Source organism: Natator depressus, chromosome 20 (genome assembly GCF_965152275.1).
Source record: "Natator depressus isolate rNatDep1 chromosome 20, rNatDep2.hap1, whole genome shotgun sequence".
NCBI lineage: Eukaryota > Metazoa > Chordata > Testudines > Cheloniidae > Natator > Natator depressus.
The window spans coordinates 7,676,460-7,697,770 of record NC_134253.1 but is presented as its reverse complement, the minus strand read 5'-3'; the positions used below and the strand labels follow the sequence as shown (position 1 = coordinate 7,697,770).

Below are 21,311 nucleotides of genomic sequence, written 5' to 3'. Positions count from 1 at the left end.
TGTTCCCCGGTATTCTCTGTGTGTGTTCTACTGCTTCCTGTTGTAATGAGTTCACCACTTGGGTGAGAATGCAGCGTGAGGATGGTCCCTGAAGAGGGACAAGGAGGCCGGTCTTGGAGGAGGTAATTCGATGAACTCGATCGTATAGCCCTGGTGGATGCTGTTCGACACCTATTTGTCTATTATCATCGCACTCCAACCATGAGAAAAGAGTGCTAAATGACCCCAATGGGGGGAGTGTGTGTGTGAGGTGTCAGGCATAGTTGTTGGGGCTTCATCAAAAGCGAGGTCTTCAACAGTGCTCCGTACCTCCCTCGGGAAACCAGAGGAATGGAGCCAAGACACACTCCGCATACTATGACCACAGCCATGGCCCTGCAAGAGGTATCTGCTGCATCTACCCCTGACTGGAGGGCTATTCTGGCTATCAGCTTCCCTCCCTCAGTAAGTGCCTGAAAGTGAGCCCAATTGTGTTGCGGCAGGCTATCAGTAAATTCCTGGAACTTGCTGTAATTCAGGAAGTCACACTTGACTAGTAATGCCTGAGAGTTCGCGATACAGAATTGAAGGCTAGCTGAGGAAAATATCTTGTGTCCCAAAAGGTTCAAATGTTGGCCTTCCTTATCAGCAGGTATAGATTGAGGGTGCTGTTGCTTGGCTTGTGCAGTCACTGCCTGGACAACTAGGGTGTTTGGAGGAGGATGCAAAAAAAAAAAAAAAAAAAAAAGTGGGAGGGGGAGGGGATGGGGGGATGGACATACACAACACTCAGACCCCTTAGCAAGAACATAATGCTTTTTGGCCCCTCTGGGGTAGCCATACATGTGGGAGAGGTGTGCCACCCGGTCCTGGCAGGCTCCAGAATAGCCTCAGTAATAGGCAGTGCAATTGTGGCTGGTCCCAGGTTCCTAGATTTCTTCCAGTGGAAACTGGAGTTCCCTTGAGAATCTCTGCAACAGTTCCTTGAAACTGCCTGAAGTCATCCAGAGGCGAAGGGGATGCTGCAGTCACTGCTTCACCTGGAGATGAAGAGGGAAAACTTACTAATTCTGGCAGCACTGAGGTGTTCCTCTTCCTCCAACAGATCCAAGCGTCTGCTAGAAGGAAACTTTAAGCAGGAGGCAGGCAAAATGTTCCCTCGTGGACCAGGCTGGTTCTAAGGGAGGGTATTGGGACCCGGTCCCTAGTAATAGCCAATAGGCCAGATCCGAGGAAGGTTGTGGTGGCCCCCACGGCATGAGGTACCAATGGCTCCGAGGTCATTGAAATGGAGGATGCTGCCATGGATGTGGTAGTCTCTGTGAAGACACGTAGGGGTGACAGGACATAATTGGTTCCTCTCCTGGTTCCTATTTTTCAGAGGAGGAGAAGGCAGACTGGTTCAAATGGTGGTGCTGTCAGAACTGGTGGAAGGGTGTACACCATCAGAGCAGATGGTGAAAGGATCTGTTCTGGGGAAATGCCCTGAGGTGGAGAAATCCTCTCTCTAGAGGTGGAAGGGCTGGCTGGCTGGGGTGACTCTGGGTCTGGCAAGGCGAACATGTCCTGGGGTTCAGGTACAATTCCAGATATCCCCGGTATCACAGGCACCCTTTCCCTGGGCTGGTATCAGTGCCGGTGGCATGGCCTTTCCCAGAACAGGAGGATCCCATGTCTTGTGGAGGGTTGGTGATGACGGTACTGTTGGACAGGTGCTTGGAAGTACCAGATTCCATTGCTTGTGGGACTTCTTCTCATGCCTATGGGACTTAGTGAGAATTCCATCCCCATGGCTCGAACTCGTGGAAGGAGCGTCCACTTTCTTTGACTTTGAGCAAGACTTAGTACCATGCTTATGGTATGCTTCCTTATCTCCCAGTTAGACGCCTCCATAGGCTTTGGATGTGGTAATGGGAGGCGTGCGTTCCTCACTGATTCAGGCCGATATACAGGGGGAGTTTCCCTACCTGGGTCTGAGTGAGGCCTCATGGTGAGCTCTATGTGGTGCTTTCGGAAGCGGAGGGTCTGGCCTTTTTGGGTGTGGCTGGGAAAGGACTGGCAAATACTGAACCTGGATGTGATGTGAGCTTCCCCCAAACAGTAGAGGCAGCACTGGGTTAATCACTGATGGAGAAGAAGCGTGGGCAGCAGGCGCAGAGTTTGAAGCCCAGAATCCTGGGCATAGTACAGTACCTGCACACAGGTACCAGGCAGGGTGTTGTATGAAGAAAAAAACAAACCCCAATCTTATCTTAACTAAGTGCTAAAACTGCAATAAAAAAGGTAATAAACTGGTAAAACTACCATAAACCTGGGTAAAACTATGTACAACTATCTTTATTAAAGATGCACCAGAGAGGAGGACACTGAAAGTTCTGACCTGAACCATGCGGCAGTGAGAAGAATTGGAGTCACGGTTGGTCAGCCCCTCCCTTTAACACCTTGGATGAAGCACAAGGTGAGCCAGGGCGCATGAAGGGACCAACAGACACTACTTTCAAATTCTCCGACTCTGGGCACACAGTGCGCATGCTTAACTCCTCAGTGGAACACAAATAGGGACCATTACTTGAAGAAGGTGATGTTACCATCTGAAGGCTGTTCACAGTGGCATGTATGAAATGAGTTGGTAGTCTCACTTTACAGCTCCTGGTTCCCGTATCGTCAAACCACCACATCCGTTCCCCCCATTTGTGGCCAGAAGTGTAGGGCCGAATGGGTCACAGAGACTGAGCTCCCTTCCCACACACAGGGAGTCCTCCCCCTGCATCTCAGCGACACAGGTGGGAGATGCTTGCCTTGCTGTGCCCAGGCTGTTCCTGATCTGCAGACAGAAGCTATCAGTCCTCACAGCTCTCAGCCAGGCCAAATTCTCTTGTACAATCACTTTAACATTAAAAAATTGGGCCCAAACCTTCATGAAGCAGTGAGGATAACAGTGCTGCCTCCCTCCTCGCCCCCCAACACCGGGGAGGGCGGGGGGGAAGAGGAGGGAGAGAGAGAGAGAGAGAGAGAGAGAGAGAGCACACGCGCACTAAAACTAGTTTAGTCTGGTGAGCCCCACCCTGGCATGAAGGGACAGGTCTGCTCAATCTGGGATAAGACATGTGCCTCGAAGCGGACATGGCCTCCACAACCTATGTCCTAAGCAGGAGAGGATGGGGGACCTAGCTGAGTAGATCAAACTGTTAGAGAAGGGACAACTTTGGCCTAGAATTTTTAGGGGCTTTACACTGAGTTCAGCCTCTTCTAGTAGCTCAGAGTTTCTGTGCCCCTTTCGCAAAAAAGAATATAGACCAAATGCTGGAGTGTAGGCAGGTCAGACCAGGCCACTAAATAACCCCTTCCCCCAAACTGACTGCATCCAGGTGTGGTGAATTGTTACCTTTTTAGGAGCGACAGGTGTTTTCAGTTCCTGTTTTTGTCTGTCTTTGTCCTGTACTCCAGGTGGCGGCACATTCTGCTCAGGGGGTCTGATTACAGGCCGCCCACCCTCCATTGGTTTCATTTCTGTTCCTGAAACACACACACATACACCACGGTAAGGGCAAAAGACCATTCCTGCAGGCTGTCAGGGTATCTGAGTTTCCTAGAGCATTCAGGGAGTGATCCTGTCCCTTCCTTCCCCACTATCGAGGGCAGGCCAATTGACTGAGGTGTAGACTCTCAGGCTTTCACCGTGATGAGCAGCCCATTTCTCCATCTCAGCCTTCAAAGGGAAACAGACTAGCCCATGTTACACCCAAAATACACATTTCAACACTAACAGCGCAGGGGCTCTAACTTACTTTGCTGGATATGTGCAGGGGGTTTGATGCTCTCTGGGTGCTTGGGAGGTTCCTGTCGCAACGTGGGGCTGAATGTTTCATTTCGGATGACCGGTGAATGCATCTTCTCTTCCTTTGCTGCCATGGGCTGGGATTGCACGACAGAGGGTGCTCTCAGCTCCTGCCATGTTAGCACATTGAGATGGGTCAGTCACCATCCAAACGCCTTCCTTGATGGAAGTCCATCCCACATCCACAGAGCCAGTAACATCCTGAACAATCCACTATGAGAGTCCCACAATGGGGCTGGCCTAGCCTCTAATGCATGCTCATGGAGAGTGCACCGTTGTGGGCATAAGCCCAAGCTACCAACACAGGTTGGGAACCCTGTGCTTTGAGAGCAGGCCCTTTGGGACCCCACATTCAGGTTATGCCTTCCTTTACCTGTTTTTTCGGCTGGATATTTTGCTGAGGTGGTGACTGGTGGCCCAGACCCTGGAACTGGGGCATCTGTGGGGAATGCATCATGAGAGGGGAAGGCGCTTCTCTCAAGTGACCTGGAACAATTCAGCACCAGTCAGTTAACCTGTCATCACTATCGCTTATCCAAACATTAAACAAGGTGAGAACTCGTCCTTGAGTCAGATCGAGCAGCATGCTGCTCCACAGGACTGACACCGTCTGCAGGTTGAATTTAACCCAGGCACACCTTACAAACATAGGAAGACTCCACACCAGTTTGGCAGTTTCCGTAGTCTAGTCCTACCCCTCAGTACTTCCAGCTGTCACATGGGCTGCACTGCCACACTAATTCACACTAACCCTAAGCACTAATTCAGAAGCAACTTTAAGACTCTGTCACCCAGATCAGTACACAAAGAGCCATACACTTAGTTGCATCTGTTTATTCCTCTCCATAAGCCTGCCAGACTTGCATGGAGTGGTATGCAGATAGGGGAACCTCCCACCAGCCTTCTTACAGTCCGGTGTCAGGCCAGTGCCATGGCTGTCACAGGCACATTCACAATGCACAAGGGCTGTAGGTGGCTGGGCAGTGGCAAGTGAAAAGGATTTTGTTGGATTGCCCTTTGGATTTGGCCGTGAAGCCTACGGACTTCATTCTGAGGAATGGAAAACCTCCATCCAAAATACATTCCTATTTTAAAGAATTTGTAAGCTCCTCTATGCAATTTCTTCCACTGAACCACAGAACATTTGAGAATCACTGAACATTTACTATTTTAAAACTCTCCCCTTACATTTCTATGCCCCCAGAGTCTCTCAAGATCTCTGTTCAGGAATCACACATGCACTTTAGGGCACAGAGAACTGAGGGAGCACCTGGAGACATCCATTTCATTTGATGTTTACTGAAATTTATAAGGGAAGTGAGCTTTCCTTTTTCAGGCTCTGGCTGGACTCAGCCAACACGCTAGGCACTAGAGAGCTGCTCAGCAGATTGCCTCATGGGTGGGAGGGAAGCAACTGAATTTCACTTGTCTGCACCCTTCTTTATTTGTCTGCCCTCTGCTGTTATAGCTCCCTGGCGTCGCTTGTAACAACTCTCAGAAACCCTATATGATGGTTTATGGCATCCATTTTAAACTACAGGTGGCCGGGGTGGGGAGGTTTGAAAGAGGCAGGATGTAGTAATTCCAATTAGAATTTAACCAAGGCACCACGACAAACACCCCTAACTAGAGATCTTTAATGAACCAAAGTGAGCCTCAGTTTTACATTTAATTGGAAAGACAGCACCTCCAGCAGCACCCTGCTGGGGGCACCAGCCTGGTGCTAAAGAGAACCACCTCCTGAATCACTAAATAACCTGTAACACTTTGCAATGCCTGGGTTTTCCTTGGAGGCCTGCTTCTCCTCTCCCATCAAAATCCTGCTCAATCCATTGACATCTGAGAAGGTCACAACCCAAAGTATGATGGCTGAAGGCCACTGACACATTCCTCTTATTTCTCCTACATACACAGTTCAATGTTTAGCATAGGAGGAAAAAATTAAAAGCACATTCGGAAAATAGCACTCCACCCAACAGCCAGGGGTCATTACATAACATATCTAAAACACCACAACGGTAAGGAGAAGCAAAAAGAATTCATGCTAAATATTTAAGACAGAGAAAAATATATTTGTCCTTCACACAAAAAATGAATACCCATCTTCATGTGCACTATTATCCTGTAACAAAGCTTGTTAGAGATTGTAGAGAAAATATTCTTGATCAAGGGCACTATGAGGGAGACTAGGCTACACCATCATCAGCTCAAATAATCTTACAAGGGTTTAAAATCTGCCCATAGCTAGGAGGGACAAGGCTCTGTCTATGTCTCAGGGACCAGTCTGAGCACTTCGCTTGAGACTTTCCACCGCCCAATCTGGGTAGAATTACTCACGCAGTCACAGGCATTTTATTTCCTTTTCAGCGGTGCATCCACTGGAGCATACCCCAGAAGGGCTGTCATTAAGGCAGGGAAAGCACTTTGGCAAGGCTGCTTGCCATCTGATCACTGGCTGGGGGCTAGCATACATGTACATGTTTAGTGTTGTAATGCTATCTTGGCTATTCTGGAGATGCTGGCTCTTGTCACCAGATTCTAACTATTTGTATTTTAACATCTAATAAACTACCCAAGGGGACAACTTAAAGTGCTTGGCTAGTAAACGATACTCAGCAGCCATACTCCTTAACTTCAGTTTATTTCCTTTTACCGGATACTACACTGGCAGTCATGCACTTTTGATCCTTTCATGGGAACTTCCCAACATGCTTGCCAACGGCACACGAGAACTTCAAATCCAAACAGAATCAGGAAGCCTGATCTGTTCCTGGGGAGGTGGTGATTTATGCTATTACTATAAAATCACAAACCAAACGTCCTGCCAAAGGGAGCAAACAGCCTCTTTTCTAGATGGAGCTCACCAACTGTACCCTGATTTCAGGACAGGCTAGACTTCCATGCTGAAAGGGGATGGGATGAATCTTAACTGGGCACAGCACTGCCAGTTAGAATCTGTTTCCAAACTTTGAGCCCTACAATAGTTGGGTTTTCCCCATGGACTGAGATTTAAGCTCCCAGGAGAAAAGCTTAGAGTCCTCACTAGACTATCAAGTTATTTAAAGAATTCCTCCGAGACTAAGTACGTTTCTTGATGACTTGTCCGTGCTCCAAGCCCGATGCCAACTCACCACCGGTATCTGCAAAGCTCAGAAGATTGTGGAACAATCACATTCCAACCAGGTTTCAGAGTAGCAGCCGTGTTAGTCTGTATCCGCAAAAAGAACAGGAGGACTTGTGGCACCTTAGAGACTAACCAATTTATTGGAGCATGAGCTTTCGTGAGCTACAGCTCACTTAAGGTGCCACAAGTACTCCCTTACATTCCAACCAGGCATCCAACGCCCTTAATTTGTTACTAATTGTAGCTGCGCTGATGTTAAGAACTCAGAGGGGAAATTTCAGCACTCACCAGTTGAATAGGGGTCAGGCTTATGGTGCCGTGGTGATGGGTGGTGCTGGATGACTTGCTGCGGTTTAGCTGGCTGCGGCTGCGGGGGTGGATGCTGCTGTGGAGGTGGCTGAGGCTGAGGGATATGAGGAGGGAATTGCATGGGCTGCATGTGCATCGGCCTCTGCTGCTGCTGCTGCAGCTGTTGTACTGAGGGATGAGCAGGAGGCTGCAGGGGTGGCTGAGGCTGTGACTGGACCTTCACTGAAGGGAGGAGAGGAGTCTGCGGCTGCACTTTCTGCAGCTGTTGAAGGTAGAGCTGCATCTGGCTGGTGCTCAGAGGCAGGCTGTGATGAGGCGTGGGAGGCTCCTCATCCTCCAGGAGGACCTGGGGAGGCTGAGGCAAAGGCGGCTGGGGGAGCATGGGCTGCTGGCTTATGGCTGGTGACGCTGCTGGAGGACGTGAAGGCTTAGGGGGTAGTGCTGCGGCTCGATTACTGGGTCTTGATGGCTGCTGAGGCAGAGCGTTGTGCAAAGCTGGGGAAGAAGAGCAGGAATACATGGCATCACATACAACAGAAGAAAGAGCACAACTCCCCACAGCAAAACTGCACAAGTTGTTCTGCTTATTAAACTGCCCATGCCAAACAGAGGAAAAGATGTGCCATTACATCGCACAGAATACACATGGAACATAACACAGATCTCATGGCATCTAACCCCGTTTCTTAATCATGTGACCATACATCCTTCTCTAACACATCAAGTTATCCCCAGACTTGCAAAGCCTGGGACCATGTGGCGCCAACTAGGAAATGCAGGGCTGTAGAAGAAACAATGACTTACTGTAACCATGTCTCGTCGTATGTGTGCCCAAATCACTGGAGCTGGAGAAATTTGCCTAGCAGTACACGTAGAGGGGCAGTGCTCATGCCTCATGGCCATAGGCCCACTCCTGGCTATATGAGGCAGCGCCACCCCAAGCATCCCTCAGTTTCTTTGCACTGAATGCCCAGACATTAGACTCCGACGCAAAGTGGACAGACAGTGGGTCGTAGAATACACATTGCATCACATCTTGAAAAACCACAGGTACATTAAGTAACCACTTCTTCTTCTTCATGTAGATGCAGCTGTATATTCTATTTTCCACTTAGGTGAATCACAAGGAGTACCACCCCCCCACCCACCCCAGAGGCGGGGCTCAGAGTCTACCAAAACAAGGATTGCAAGACAGCTCTACCAAAGCTTGCTTCTGCCCTGGAAGATGTGGTGATGGTGTAATGGTTCGTGAACGTATGTATCAATGACCACATAGCAGCCCTGGAAACGTCCAATATGGAAAGATCACTAAGGAACACTCTGGACATTGCTTACATCCTCGTACAGTGAGCTCACACACAGTGAGGACAGTAGCCAAGGCTATTTCATTGCTGTCAATGCAGGATGTTACCCATTTGGAGATCTGTGACGAGACCAGTTGACCCTTCATGCAATCTGCATATGGCACAAACAAATGAGGTGAGGCCCAAAACAGTTTAGTTCTGTCCAGATAAAAGGCTAGACATTGCCTGACATCCAAGGTATGACATCTGATGCAGCGCCTCCAGAAATGAATGCAGTTTAGTAAAAAAAACTCCAGTAAATACAACACCTGGTTCCAATGAAACAGAAACCACTTTAGACAAAAACGTGGGGCGTGGTTGTAAAGTTACCTTGTCTTTGGAGAACTGTATATAAGAAGGTTCTGCCATCAGAGCCTGCAACTCTCTCAGTCTCCTTGCCGATCTTATTGCTACCAGGAAAGCAGTTTTCTGACACGAGCAAAAAGGAGCAAGATAATAGGGGCTACAATGGATGACCCATCAGAGTTGCCAGGACTGTGTTTAGGTCCTGCAGGGGAACTGGCTCTCGTACCGGAAGATATAGACAAAGAAGCCCCCTTAACACTGACACTGGAGAAGACTGATTTTCCCAGAACAGGGGGATGAAATGCCAGTATTGCTGCCAGATGCACTTTCAATGGACTAAGCCAGTGGTCTTATCATAGAATCATAGAATACCAGGCTTGGAAGGGACCTCAGGAGGTATCTAGTCCAACCCCCAATTTTTGTTCCAGATCCCAAACGGCCCCCTCAAGGATTGAACCTATTTACCACTGTGGGCTGCATATGCAGGTCTCTGTGTGTTATGTGGGCTGCATCCACACTATATATAATATATTACCTGTATGGCCCTGAGGATGTCACATGGGCTGCAACTGTGTGCTGACTGGGGCACAAGTGGCCCGCGGGTTGAGAACTACTGGACTAAGCGCAAGCCCCCATGTCTGAAGGTGTAACAGGTACTCCTAGATGTCGTGGGTAGAAGTCAGTTTCGACTGGATTCCACGAGCTAATGACCATACCAAAAAGGGTTTCCATTTTGCTGAGTAGACCATTGTGGTAGAGGACTTTCTACTGTTGAGCAGCACTTGCTGGATAGCCACTGAACACTATTCTTCCTCCTCATTCAGGCATGCAGCAGCCATGGCGTGAGATGCAGAGAGGTGAGCACATGATGCAAGATGCGTTTGTGATTCTGAGTTAGCAGGCTGTGATGGAGAGGAAGCCTCATGGGAGGCTGAATAGACAGCGTGAGAAAGTCAGAGAAGCAGCTTTGTCTTGGTCATAATGCGACACTGAGAATGAGCTTGGCCTAAGCCACTTTGAGCTAGAGGATGACCTGAGGGATGATCAGGACCACAGTGAGTTCGGACAGGGAGGCCTGACTGAGGCCTGGCTGAGAGCAGAACAGACGACATTTCCTGTTGTCCCTTGTAGTGAACAGGTCGATCACTGGGATGCCCCAAGCTGTGAAGATAACCCGGAGGACACCTGTTTTCAGGGACCATTTGTGATTCAGGCAAGAATACCTGTGGAGATGGTCTGAAAGTTGATTTTGAACCCCAGGCAAGTGAATGACTATCAGAGTAACATTCTCCTCGATGCAGAACTGCCACAGCCTGATTGCCTCTAAGCAGAGCAATCTGGAGCATGCTCCCCCTTGTTTGTTTACATAACACATCACAGTGATATTTTCAGTAAGTACGTGAATCACTGAGGCTCTGATAGGTTGCTAAAAAGCGTGACATGCATTTTAAATAGCCCAAAGCTCCAGTAAGTTGATATGGAGCGAGGCTTCCTGCGCCGATCACAGTACCCGTACTTTCAGTTACCCCAGGTGCACCCTACAATCCATCAGGGAGGCTTTGGTAACAACTGTACTTGGTTGGCGAGTGCTGGACAAAAAGAACGCCTTGGCAAACATTCTGTGGCTTCATCCACCACTAAGAGTCTAGGACCAGTGGAGGGAGATGAACCAGTCTGTCTAGAGAATAAAAAGAGTAGGATTCAAGACTGTCCTGAGACACATTTAAAGGGGACGGAGGTATAACCTTGCAAACTGGACCACCTGTGTGCAAACAGACATGTGGCCCAAATCTCAGGCATGGTCTAACTGTCATGGAAGGCTGAGATTGCAGACTGAGGCAAAGATGGTGAATTATCTGAAAACGGTTGGTCAGCAGAAATGCTCTTCATGTCGTGGAATATAACAGGGCCCCAAGTAACTCAATATTTTGAGTGTGAGCCAAGGTTGACTTTCTGGTGTTTAGGGTGAGACCCAGGCAGTCGAGCAACCGTAGTGTGGTAGTGACATGAGCAAGAACTTCCTCTCTGGATCTGCCCCTCAGTAACCAGTTGTTAAGATACAGGAAGATGTGAATTCCGGTCTCCCTGAGATACGCAGTAACAATTGTGCATTTAAGTAAAAACCCTGGGGGAAAAAAAGAGAGGCCAAATGGGAGCACCACATACTGAAACTGGCATTCTGCCAAGATGAACTGAAGGAATTTTTTGTGACTCGGTATAATTGCACTCCTGGGGGAATTCTGCTTCAAAAATTTAAAAATTCTGCACTAAAAAAGAAAAAGTTACTCATCTTGTGCTAATGTAGGTTCTGTGGGTGCACCACTCTAGGTGTTCGGGCGCCCCTGCGCGCGTAATCAGAGATTTATGGTAGTGCCTGGCTGGATCACACATGCGTGGTCCCAGTCTTGCACCACTTCAGGCGGTTAATTAGCGCTGTGCGATAAACTCCCCCTTAGTTCCTTCTCTACTGCAGAGCCTAGCAATAACTCTGAAGTAGAGGGGAGGAGGGAGGGTAGTGGAGCACTCACAGGGACACGCATCTTGAAGAACCAACGTTACTGCAAAAGGTGAGTAACTTTCTCTTCTTCGAGTGATGTCCCTGTGGGTGCTCCACTCTGAGTGACTTCAGAGCAGTACCCTCCAGAAGGAGGAGGGGGCTTTGGAGTTGAAGTCATAGCAGACAAAAGAACAGAGAGTCCAAACAGGGCATTGGAGGTTGCCTGTTGTTCTAAAGTGTAATGTTGAGTAAATGTATGGGCTGACACCTAGGTTGTGGTCTTACAGATTTCTACAATGGGGACATTGTTAAGGAACGTTATAGAGGTTAAGAAGGCCCTGGTGGCATGCGTGTGAATCCCTGTAGGGCAGTGGTGGGCAACTTGCAGCCTGTCAGGTAATCTGCTGGCGGGCCGCGCGACAGTTTGTTTACACTGCCCATCTGCAGGCACAGCCACCCGCAGCTCCCAGTGGCTGTGGGAAGCGGCAGCCAGCACGTCCCTTCAGCCTGTGCCACTTCCCGCAGCTCCCATTGGCCGGGAACAGCAAACTGTGGCCATTGGAAGCTGCAGGCAGCAGTGCCTGCGGATGGTCAATGTAAACAAACTATCTCGCGGCCCGCCAGCAGATTACCCTGACAGGCCGCCTGCAGCCCATAGGTTGCCCACCACTGCCATAGGGGGTTGTTGACCATGTTAGGAATAACAGTTTTCTGCAACCTGAAATCCATTTGGAGAAACTCTGTGTAGATATGGCGTTCCCTTTGGATCATTCTGTGATTGAGACAAACGGTTTCCGAGACTTACAAAATGCTTTTGTTCTGTCTATGTAGAAGGCGACTGCCCTGCATACACCCAGGGTATGTAGTCTGGATTGTTGTCTATCCTGGATAGAATGTCAGAAGGCAGATTGCCTCACCTTTTCACCTAAACCAGCCTATCTTGGGCAAAAATTTAGGATTGGTCTCAAAGAAACTTTATCTTTGAAAAACACTGTGTATGGCGGATCTGCCAAAAGAGCACCCAATTCTCCCACCCATCTGGCGGATGTCATTGCAACAAGGAACATAAATTTCATAGAAAGATGTAATGAAGAGCATGTCACCATGGGTTCAAATGGAGGGCCAGTTAGGACTCTGAGAATAGGTTGAGTCCCATGGTGGGGTAGGTTCTCTCACTTCAGGATAGAAATTGCTGAGGCCTCTGAGGAATCTTTTGGTGAGCGAATGTGGAGAACTCATCTACTTTGCTGTGAAACGCTGTGATAGTGGAGAGCTGCACTCTAACTGAGCTCATGGAGAAGCCTGACTTTTCAAGTTGTAATAAGTAGTCCAATATTGGGGTAAAGAGGCTGACATAGCAGGAATTCATTTTTGTTAGCACATGCCTCTAATTGTTTCCAATGGAGAGGTAGTTGGTGTGGGTGGTGGTTCTGCAACTGTGTTTTGTACTTCATTGGAATGTGTTATTTCAGGTCGCTTGAGCCATGGAGTAGCCACCCTTTGAGATGGAGTCTTTGGGGATCCGGTTGAAGAACATGACCTGCATCCTTAGATAGGAGACGAGGCAGAAGCGGAAGTGTCCGTGGTGGGCACACTGATAATTTGAGAAGGTAAGGATACCAAGTTTGGCAAGGCCACGTGGGGACTATTAGAATTACCCTGGAGTTGTCCTGCCTGATCTTGTGGATCACCAAGGCCAAAAGGGGGGTTGGGGGAAACACGTAAAGGAGAGGAGCATTCCACTTCATGAGGAAGGCATCGCCCAGAGAGTGGGGACCAAACCCCCCCCCCCCGGAGCAGAACTGTGGGCATACGGTATTTTGTGTGGTTGAGAACAGGTCTATTGTCAGGAATCCGCAATGTTTGAAGAGGTCCCAGACCATGTGTGTGTTGAGTTTCCACTCATGGTCCCGGGAGAAATTCCTGCTTAATGGATCTGCCGTGGTGTTCTGGCAACCAGGTAGGTATTGTACTGTAATGTGGATATAATATGTGATGCACAATTGCCAGAGTCTGATGGCTTCTACACAGAGGGAGTGTGATCGTGCGCCCCCTTGTCTATTTATATAAAACATGCAAGCCACACTGTACGTGAGGATTTGTATAGTCTTGCTTTCCATTATCAGTAGGAAGTGGGAGCAAGCGTCGTGAACGGCTCTTAGTTCTAAGATACTTATGTGCAGAAGAGTTTCCGCTGGGGACCAGTGGCCCTGGATAGTGCGCAGACATAGATGTGCTCCCCAACCCAGAAGCGATGCATCTGTTGTGATGGTCATCATTGGTAGAGTTTGCGTGAAAGGCACTCCTACGCAAATGTTGTCTGGTTGAGTCCAACCAGAGAAGAGACTCTTTTACCTTGTTTGGTATCGTGAGGTGCCTGTTTATGTTTATATTGTTCCTGTGTGGGACAAACTGAGTGCAGCCAGGCTTGAAGGCACTTCATATGGAATTGTGCATGTCTGACCATGTATGTTGTGGAAGCCACGTAAGCATGTTCTGGCACTGACTTGTGGGCTGATTTGTACTGTAGCAATCAGGTTGGTCAATGTGAGGAACTGCTGTTGTGGTAGAGAGGCCACCGCCTTGAGAGAGACTCCAATGAACTCTAATTTGTTGCACTGGTATTAGTGTGGACTTTTGTGCATTTATTTAGAGGCCTTACGCCGTAAAGAGAGTGAGTGTCTGTTCTGTGGCATCTATCAGCGCCTGCTGTGCTGGTGCTTTGAGCAGGCCATCATCCAAGTACAGGATCATCATAATTCCTTCTCTGTGTAGCTGTGCAGCCACAATGGCAAGGACCTTCAAAAAAAAAACAAAAAACCGCAAGGGGCAGTGGATAGGCCAAAAGGAAGGATCTTGTATTGGAAATTATGTGGGCCTATTACGAAATGGAGAAAATGCCAGTGTGAAGGATGGATAGTTATATGAAAATATGCATCTTGAAGGTCAAGGGCAAAGAACCAGTCCCCTTTTTCTAACTCTGGGATTATGGTGGCTAGCATGACTATCTTGAAATGTTGGGTGTTCACAAACTTGTTGAGAAGTCAGAGATCGAGAATGGGGTCCATCTGTTTTTTCTGAGAGAGAAAATAATGCAAGTAGAAACCCTTCCATTTGTACTTTGTACTTGGTACCAGTTCTACTGCGCATAGATATAGGAGGTGGTCTACCTCTTGTTGCAGTAGATGTTTGCGAGGGGGGTCCCTGAAGAGGGACAGGGTGGGGGAGGTAGAAGTAAATGGGATGGAGTATCCAACCTTGATTATCTACAATACCCATCTGTCTGTTGTGATGGACTGCCAGACTGGGTAATAGGGGATAAGACGGTCTGAGAAAATCAGAGAGATGTGAGTTGGTCCCACAGCACTGGGGGGAGAGGGGGGAAAGATGGTGTTTTCAGGAGAAGACAGACAAAGAAAAGTGAAGGGTAGGTTCAATGTCCTGATCTTGGTCAGAGGGTTCATCCTGTTCTGCTGGCATGTCGTCAGGGTGCTGAGACAGTCCCACTACCAACGGCGCAGGTGACGGTTGTGTGCTCTCCCTGGGGGGACTGGGAGGTATGTGGTGGTAAGCGGGATGTGCCATTCACGGCAATATGGCCACTGTGGTGGAGGTGGCATGGGTGTCATCCATGGGTACTCGTCCCATTGGGTTTCTTTGGGCACAGTATGATAGACTGTGTAACAAGGCACGTGCTGCCGTATTACAGATGGGAGAAAAGCAGCAGGAATACCTTTCCGCATCACCAACCGCATCCTTGTTTCTCGAAAGAAGGGGAGCTGAATAAGGTGGAGTGGAAGGCTGACTCGGTACCAAGTGAGCCAGGGTAACGTCGGTGCCGAGGATAGGTGACTCAGGCATTGAGGATACTGCCAAATCCTTTTGCAGTAAGAACTGGCACAGTACCAACAGTGGCAGCGCCGCTGCGGTTGTAACACTTGGTGCCCCAGGTTGTGTTAGTACAGATGAGTGTGCCAGCTGCAGCATACTGCCTGTAGATGGCAGCATGGCTTACAGTTGTATTGAGCTGCTGTGTGCCATGGGTCTGGTCAACTCCGGTGGTGCTGAGGCACGGGGTTTCATTTTCCCCTTAGTGCCTGTGCCAAGGCCCTCTCGTTTACAGTCCCTAGCTCTCACGGTACACATGGTACTACCTCAGTTGGAGAGGCTAATAGTGTGGTTGGTATCGACTAAGCATGCCGGTGCAGGGAACACCTTTTCTTTGCCGTCTCCTGGTTCGGTGAAGCCACAGGATGCTTTTTAGCCACCTTCATAGCAGGGTGGTCTGCTGTCTGAGCCTTGGAAGTAGAGCCTCTGTCAGAGGCTGCTGTAGGGAACTTCTGACCAGGGGAGTCCTGGCTTCTGGCTCAGACGCCAGCCGGAGAGACTTCTCCATGAGCAGCAATTTAAAGCTGCAAGTCTCTGGCTTTCCTGGTCTGCACTGTCAGTTTGTGACAATGAGGGCACTTTTGAGGAACATGTGTTTCGCCTAAGCAGTGAACACTGGGATCAACAGCCTACAGGTGAGGCAGCATTTAAAGCCCGGAGAACCAACCATGCCCCTGACGGGAGATCCAACTGGGCACTGCTACCATACATTTCCGAACACCTAGAGTGCAGCACCCACAGGGACATTACCTGAAGAATTAAAAATTCTGTGCACAATATTTTAAATTTCTACAAAATTCTGTATATATTTTTTGTCAAAATAACACAATATAATCATGCCAGTTCCAATTATTTTGGTAATTTATTTCAAAATATCTGTCAGTAAGTATGTCTGTAACAATACAGACCCCCCCAAAAAAATTCCGATTTTTTTTTTTGACAAATAGATTCCTTATGAGGCATATTAATACAGAACGTTGAGTAATTCATTTAAATTATAGTAAAGAATTGTATTTCCTGCACCTGGCAGAAGCAGTGCAAAGGCTTGAGGGAATCAGGGGTAATGGAGGAGCTGAGGGAGAGGGAAAGAGCCTGGAGTGAATCAGGAGGATTGTTGAGCATGGGTGGGAGAAGTGTGGAAAATAGGGCTGTCAATTAATTGCAGTAAACTCAAGCGATTAACTCAAAACATTTAATCACGATTAAGTGCAGTGACATGGATAAGGCAATGGTGGCCAACAGATGCAGGGCCAGGGACCCGTCCTGACCATGAGATGTGCGCCAATCCTGTTACATGTAACAATCCATCAGTGGGCCTCAATGCTGGTCGGGCAATGAAGAGTGGGAGGATGACAACCCTGACTCAAAGGAGTCTCAGGATTCCAGAGATAAGGGCAGAGCAAAACCAGAGGGAGCAAGTAGATGTTTGACTCGTCTGTTGTCCAAAATGAGGCAGGAAACAGAGCTACCAATGGAAGCAATATCACTGGTACCGAGCATGCCAGTGCTGGAAGCACTGGTAGTCCTGAAGTGAACAGTGGTAGTGGAGTGTCTGACTGCACCAATGTCAAGGGCGGCGAAACCCACCATGGAAACATCTGCTGTGTGGACTGCAGCAGTGCGAGTAGGTTCCTGGTACCGGGGTCCCACGTACCAATCCGAGTACCGGCCCTATTTCTACAATTTGTGGAAGGGGAACATTGGGGTGCAGTGCCAACAGACCCAAGGGTTCAGTGGCTTGTTCAATAGAAGACACAGACTTGGCGAAGTTCTGGACCAAAGGAGAGGTTGGGACTGAAAGGCAGAAGGTGGTCTGTAGCTACTTGGTATGCTGCCGACGCAGAAACAGTCGGTACTGGCATCTCCCTCATCAGTGCCAGACTCAGTGGATGTCCAGAGGCTGGAACCAAAGTCAACGGTAGAGGGTTTCTCACCTCCCTACTAGGTACCAGGGAAGGGTTAGAAGCACCAGCTCCATGCTGTTCCATGCTTTTCCTGCGGGAGGCGGAAGAGTCACCCCAAAAGACCTATTGGTGTTATGCGACCTTTTCCTCAGCACAGGCAACAGCCCCTATTGAAGTACCTGCTCCAGAACATGAAGTGGCCGTGCTGCTGGAGCCCAAGGGAACCTCTGACCCACTGAGGGCCTTGGGACGGAAGCAGGCCACATGGCCTGTTCGAGCAGGCACTGCTTCAGGCGAAGGTCCCCAGCCACTTGAGTCAGTTTCTTAAACCGATCGGCAGATTGCGCAATACTTCTTGACATGGGCCTTGCTGCTGGGGATTGCTCCCCCACACGAAAGACAATGTTTAAACCCCAGAGAGGGCATCACTGGGGAAACAGACTGGTAACACACCCTACTCTAACAATTAAGGGTACTACTAACTATACACAAGAGAAAAAACTAAATTAGTTGAGAGTTTGAGACCACACAGAACTCCGACTCCAGTCACAGGCGGTAAGAAGGAACTGAGGGAGGGTCAGGACAGCACTGCATCATGTAGCCAGGAGAAGGACTATAGCCACAAGAAGCGAGTGCCACCCCTCTACTGCTGGGCAAATTTCTCCTGCTCTGGTTTGCTGGGAACACACACACCTACATGGAATACCAGGCTGCATCTACTCCAAGAAGAAGAAAGGGCTACAGCTTTAGACACACAGCATTGCTCATTAAGTGCTTACCTGGAGGAGAGACCACTGCATGTTGGTTCAAGTGAGGAGGAGTGCTGTGCTCAGGTTGCTGGGGGAGATGGGGTGGCATCTCTGGCTGAGGAAGATGCATGATGGGCTGGGTGAAATGTGTGATAGTGTCGAACATGTTCCCTGGGAGAGGATGCTCCATGATGGGGACCTGTGCAGGTACGAAAGGAGGGGGAGAGGACTTCATCGGAGGTGGTGCTTGTTGAGGGACAGGTGGTGGTTGCATCTGCTGCTGCGCCTGCTGATGGTGGTGGTGGTGATGCTAGGGAAGACAAAAACTCATGAGATCAGAACACCTTCTCATTTAAACTTCCAGCCTTGTCTCATCTGGTATGCAGGGAGGCAGCTCAGAACAATTCCAGACATCAATAATGGAGGGACTGAGCCTGTGGTTGACCATAAGCTCCTGATCTAAAAGGAAGATCTAAATAAGAGTATTGTTCTAACAGCCTGTGTGCCTGGCCCAGCCCAACCTCTATGATGATTCAGCAGTCACTGTATACTGATGACTCTCATTCATAGGAATTCTCTCATGGCTCCAGGAGGCAGGCTTCTCCAAAACTCACCTTTTTTTGCTCTCGCCCAGAGTGCCCTTTCTTCTTCAATTTTGGTGCCATTTCTGTGGAGAAAGGAAGAAGGGATAATAAAAGGGTTAGCATCCAGGTGCTGCTCTTTCAGGAATCACTGAGACAAATATGGGAGCAACTAATATTACTGATCTCGGTTACAAGTACACCACTTAAATCACAGGAAGAGTGGCGAAGTTTTGGTGCTCACTGCGAACTACTCTCTCTCAAGCACTCGCGAAGAGCACATTTTCAGACACAAAAACAGGCAGCTTTTCCCTGATTTTACCTTTGAAACTTACTACAGATTCCGGAGGAAAGAGATTCAGTTTCCTTGGCTACATCTTTGTTCCTTCACAAAACCAGGAAGGATCAGAACTTTCAAAACATCAACTACAATGATTTACAAAGAAATCTCTTCAAGACTTTGACCAACATTAATTCTTCGGCCACAGGCCTTTGGGACACCAAAGTGACAGACTGTAAGAATTGGTTAGCCCTTGCCTATATTAGAGTTTCTTGGAAATCTCTGACCAATGCAGTGCCACCGGTGGTAACCAAAGTGGCAGTTAGTGTGGATAGGACTCAGGGCGCTGCCAGACTTTGTGTCATGGTGTCTTCTACACCCATTCTGACCAGTGTTAGATAACATGGTGGTAAAAATGCCAGTGGTCTAACTGATAGTACTTCCATTGCTACCATTGGTGGAGCTGCAATGAGGGAAAATATCCCAAATAGCCTATTGGAGATACAACCTGACAGGGCTGCAGAGAGCTGGCTGTGAAGCAAATGTTTTCACAGCCCATTAGTTAGATCAAGAGCCCTTATTTGAACATTACAATGTCAGTGATGGAGAAGAGAAAAGAAACAGACAGCAGCCATGATAGAACAGATGCTACACAGAAAGCCATCCTTCCTCTCTCACTGGAGAATTGTTAAGAGTTTGCATCCAAGGGCCTCTTGCTGTTTAAGCAAGAAGGGCTTTAACTCACCACTTTCTATCAGAGGTCACACTGGGAGCCAAACAGAAGCAAACTTTCTTCTCCACCCTATAACAAAACTGTCTGGGACCTTCAGCAGCCTTCACTACCAGTCAGCCCCTCTCCATTGGTGCAAATCTGTTATATATTAGAGCTTCCCAAGACTTCCTTTGCAGCTTACTTCAGAGTTTATTAAATCAACAAAAACGAAAGGCACAATATTGACCATCTGGCTTAAATTTCCTCCCCTGGAGAATTCCAGCCAAACACCTGGATCAACTCCCTTGCTTGAACATGTTCTACTTCATCATTATTTGGCATGCCCAGTGGTGTGGGGTTAAGACTGAAGCACTACCCCTGAACACAGTTTTAAAACAACCTTGGCAAAATGCTAGTGGCCCATTCATGCCTCAGGTTTTTTTTTTTTAAATCAGTAAGTAAAGTATTCCTATTTTCACTGTCATGAATCCTCATGTGATGGGACAGGCAAATATGACAGAATTTGTACTTAGGCTGGTAAATTGAAGTCAAACTAGATGATCACTTTTGTACCTTCCGGCCTTGAAATTTATTAAATTTTCATAATTTTGCAAGGCCTATACAAAGTCAAACCATTCTGTAGCAAAATTTAAGATGATCTGGTAAGTATTCAGACCCACTTCCTATGTATATCATGCTTCCTTCATACGCATCTCTCATTATGAACTTCCCTGTGTTATAAGGTAAATACAGCATAATTAAAGTATTCCTGGAGGTCCCTTCAGCCACCAGGGTCTCATTATAGGGATTCCCTAAGCTTTTCAGGAAGCTGTATAATTTTACCAGAGCAAGACCTCAAGTGTGTCAGCAGACTCCCATTCAACTGTTCACATTTTCCACGGCTCAGGCTGTTTTTCTAGGAACCACTAGGAACAGCCCAAGCTCAGCTGCAGGTCAGAACATGTCCAAAAGAAAATGGAAGGTGGGTAGCAGAGCTCCATCATTACAGTAGGGAGATGAAGCATCAACACCAATGGTTGGGGCCACTAGTCGTTTGAGGACTACTGTACAAGTCTGACACTTTGCCAGTCTAACTTGGTAAGAATAATTGCTTAACTAGGCCTTGACCTAGCAGAAGACATTTCAAAGAGCCAAAATAAAACTTCAGTACATTTCATGCATTAAGGCTCATGTTCTACACATCCATACAGAAGTGGATGGAACAAAAAATAAACAATTATTTGCACTTTTCCTCTGAGGATCTCCAAGCGTTTTACAAATGAGGTCGAGTATCATCATTCCGATTTTACAGATGGGGAAGCTAAAACATGGAGGTTTAATGTCTCTCTTGAAACTGTACATGGTAGAGCTGGAAATTGGATCCCAGTCCAGTGCACTGTCCACTGGACTAAAATGCAAAAAAAGGATTATGGTTAATTTGCTTGCAAACTTGTTTAAAAGAGTAGATTTTGACTTAGATGTACAAAGCCATCTTAACCAGCCATTTTGACATTACTTTGCACAAAGGAGAAAAAGAAAGTTATTGATGTTTTCTGCTATTAAGTGACTTGCCCCACATAGACTTTCCCTATCTGAGTCAAAAACCCAGGTAACAGAGAGAGAGGCTGAGAGAGAATTAATCACAGGAACACCATGCCAATCAACTGAAGAGGCACTGAAAGGCAAGAAGGAAATGCAGCAACATGTAGGTCTTCAGGAAAATCATGTTTTACAACTATTCACTGAGGTCTTTTCTGAGTTCCTACTCTATGACTGAGGGCAGAAAATAGAAGCCCCATAC

The 21,311-nt window shown here is 47.9% G+C and overlaps 1 protein-coding gene and 1 long non-coding RNA gene across 7 annotated transcripts in view; one reads left to right on the top strand and one right to left on the bottom strand.

Moving 5' to 3' along the window:
* Positions 1–21,311, bottom strand: part of BRD4 (bromodomain containing 4) — a 214,028-nt gene that overhangs the window by 7,098 nt on the left and 185,619 nt on the right. For all 6 annotated transcript variants that reach the window (XM_074935108.1, XM_074935103.1, XM_074935105.1 and 3 more), the window contains 6 exons: positions 18,552–18,604; positions 17,968–18,247; positions 7,230–7,745; positions 4,191–4,303; positions 3,768–3,927; positions 3,365–3,495 (listed from right to left, as the gene is read on the bottom strand). In XM_074935108.1, coding sequence (XP_074791209.1) covers positions 3,365–3,495; positions 3,768–3,927; positions 4,191–4,303; positions 7,230–7,745; positions 17,968–18,247; positions 18,552–18,604 — 1,253 coding nt within the window. The remainder of the gene's footprint in view (positions 1–3,364; positions 3,496–3,767; positions 3,928–4,190; positions 4,304–7,229; positions 7,746–17,967; positions 18,248–18,551; positions 18,605–21,311) is intronic.
* LOC141975005 (uncharacterized) overlaps positions 1–21,311 on the top strand; it is a 135,348-nt gene that overhangs the window by 86,747 nt on the left and 27,290 nt on the right. Inside the window, exon 4 of the long non-coding RNA XR_012635840.1 lies at positions 12,869–13,006. This is a non-coding gene — a long non-coding RNA (uncharacterized LOC141975005). The remainder of the gene's footprint in view (positions 1–12,868; positions 13,007–21,311) is intronic.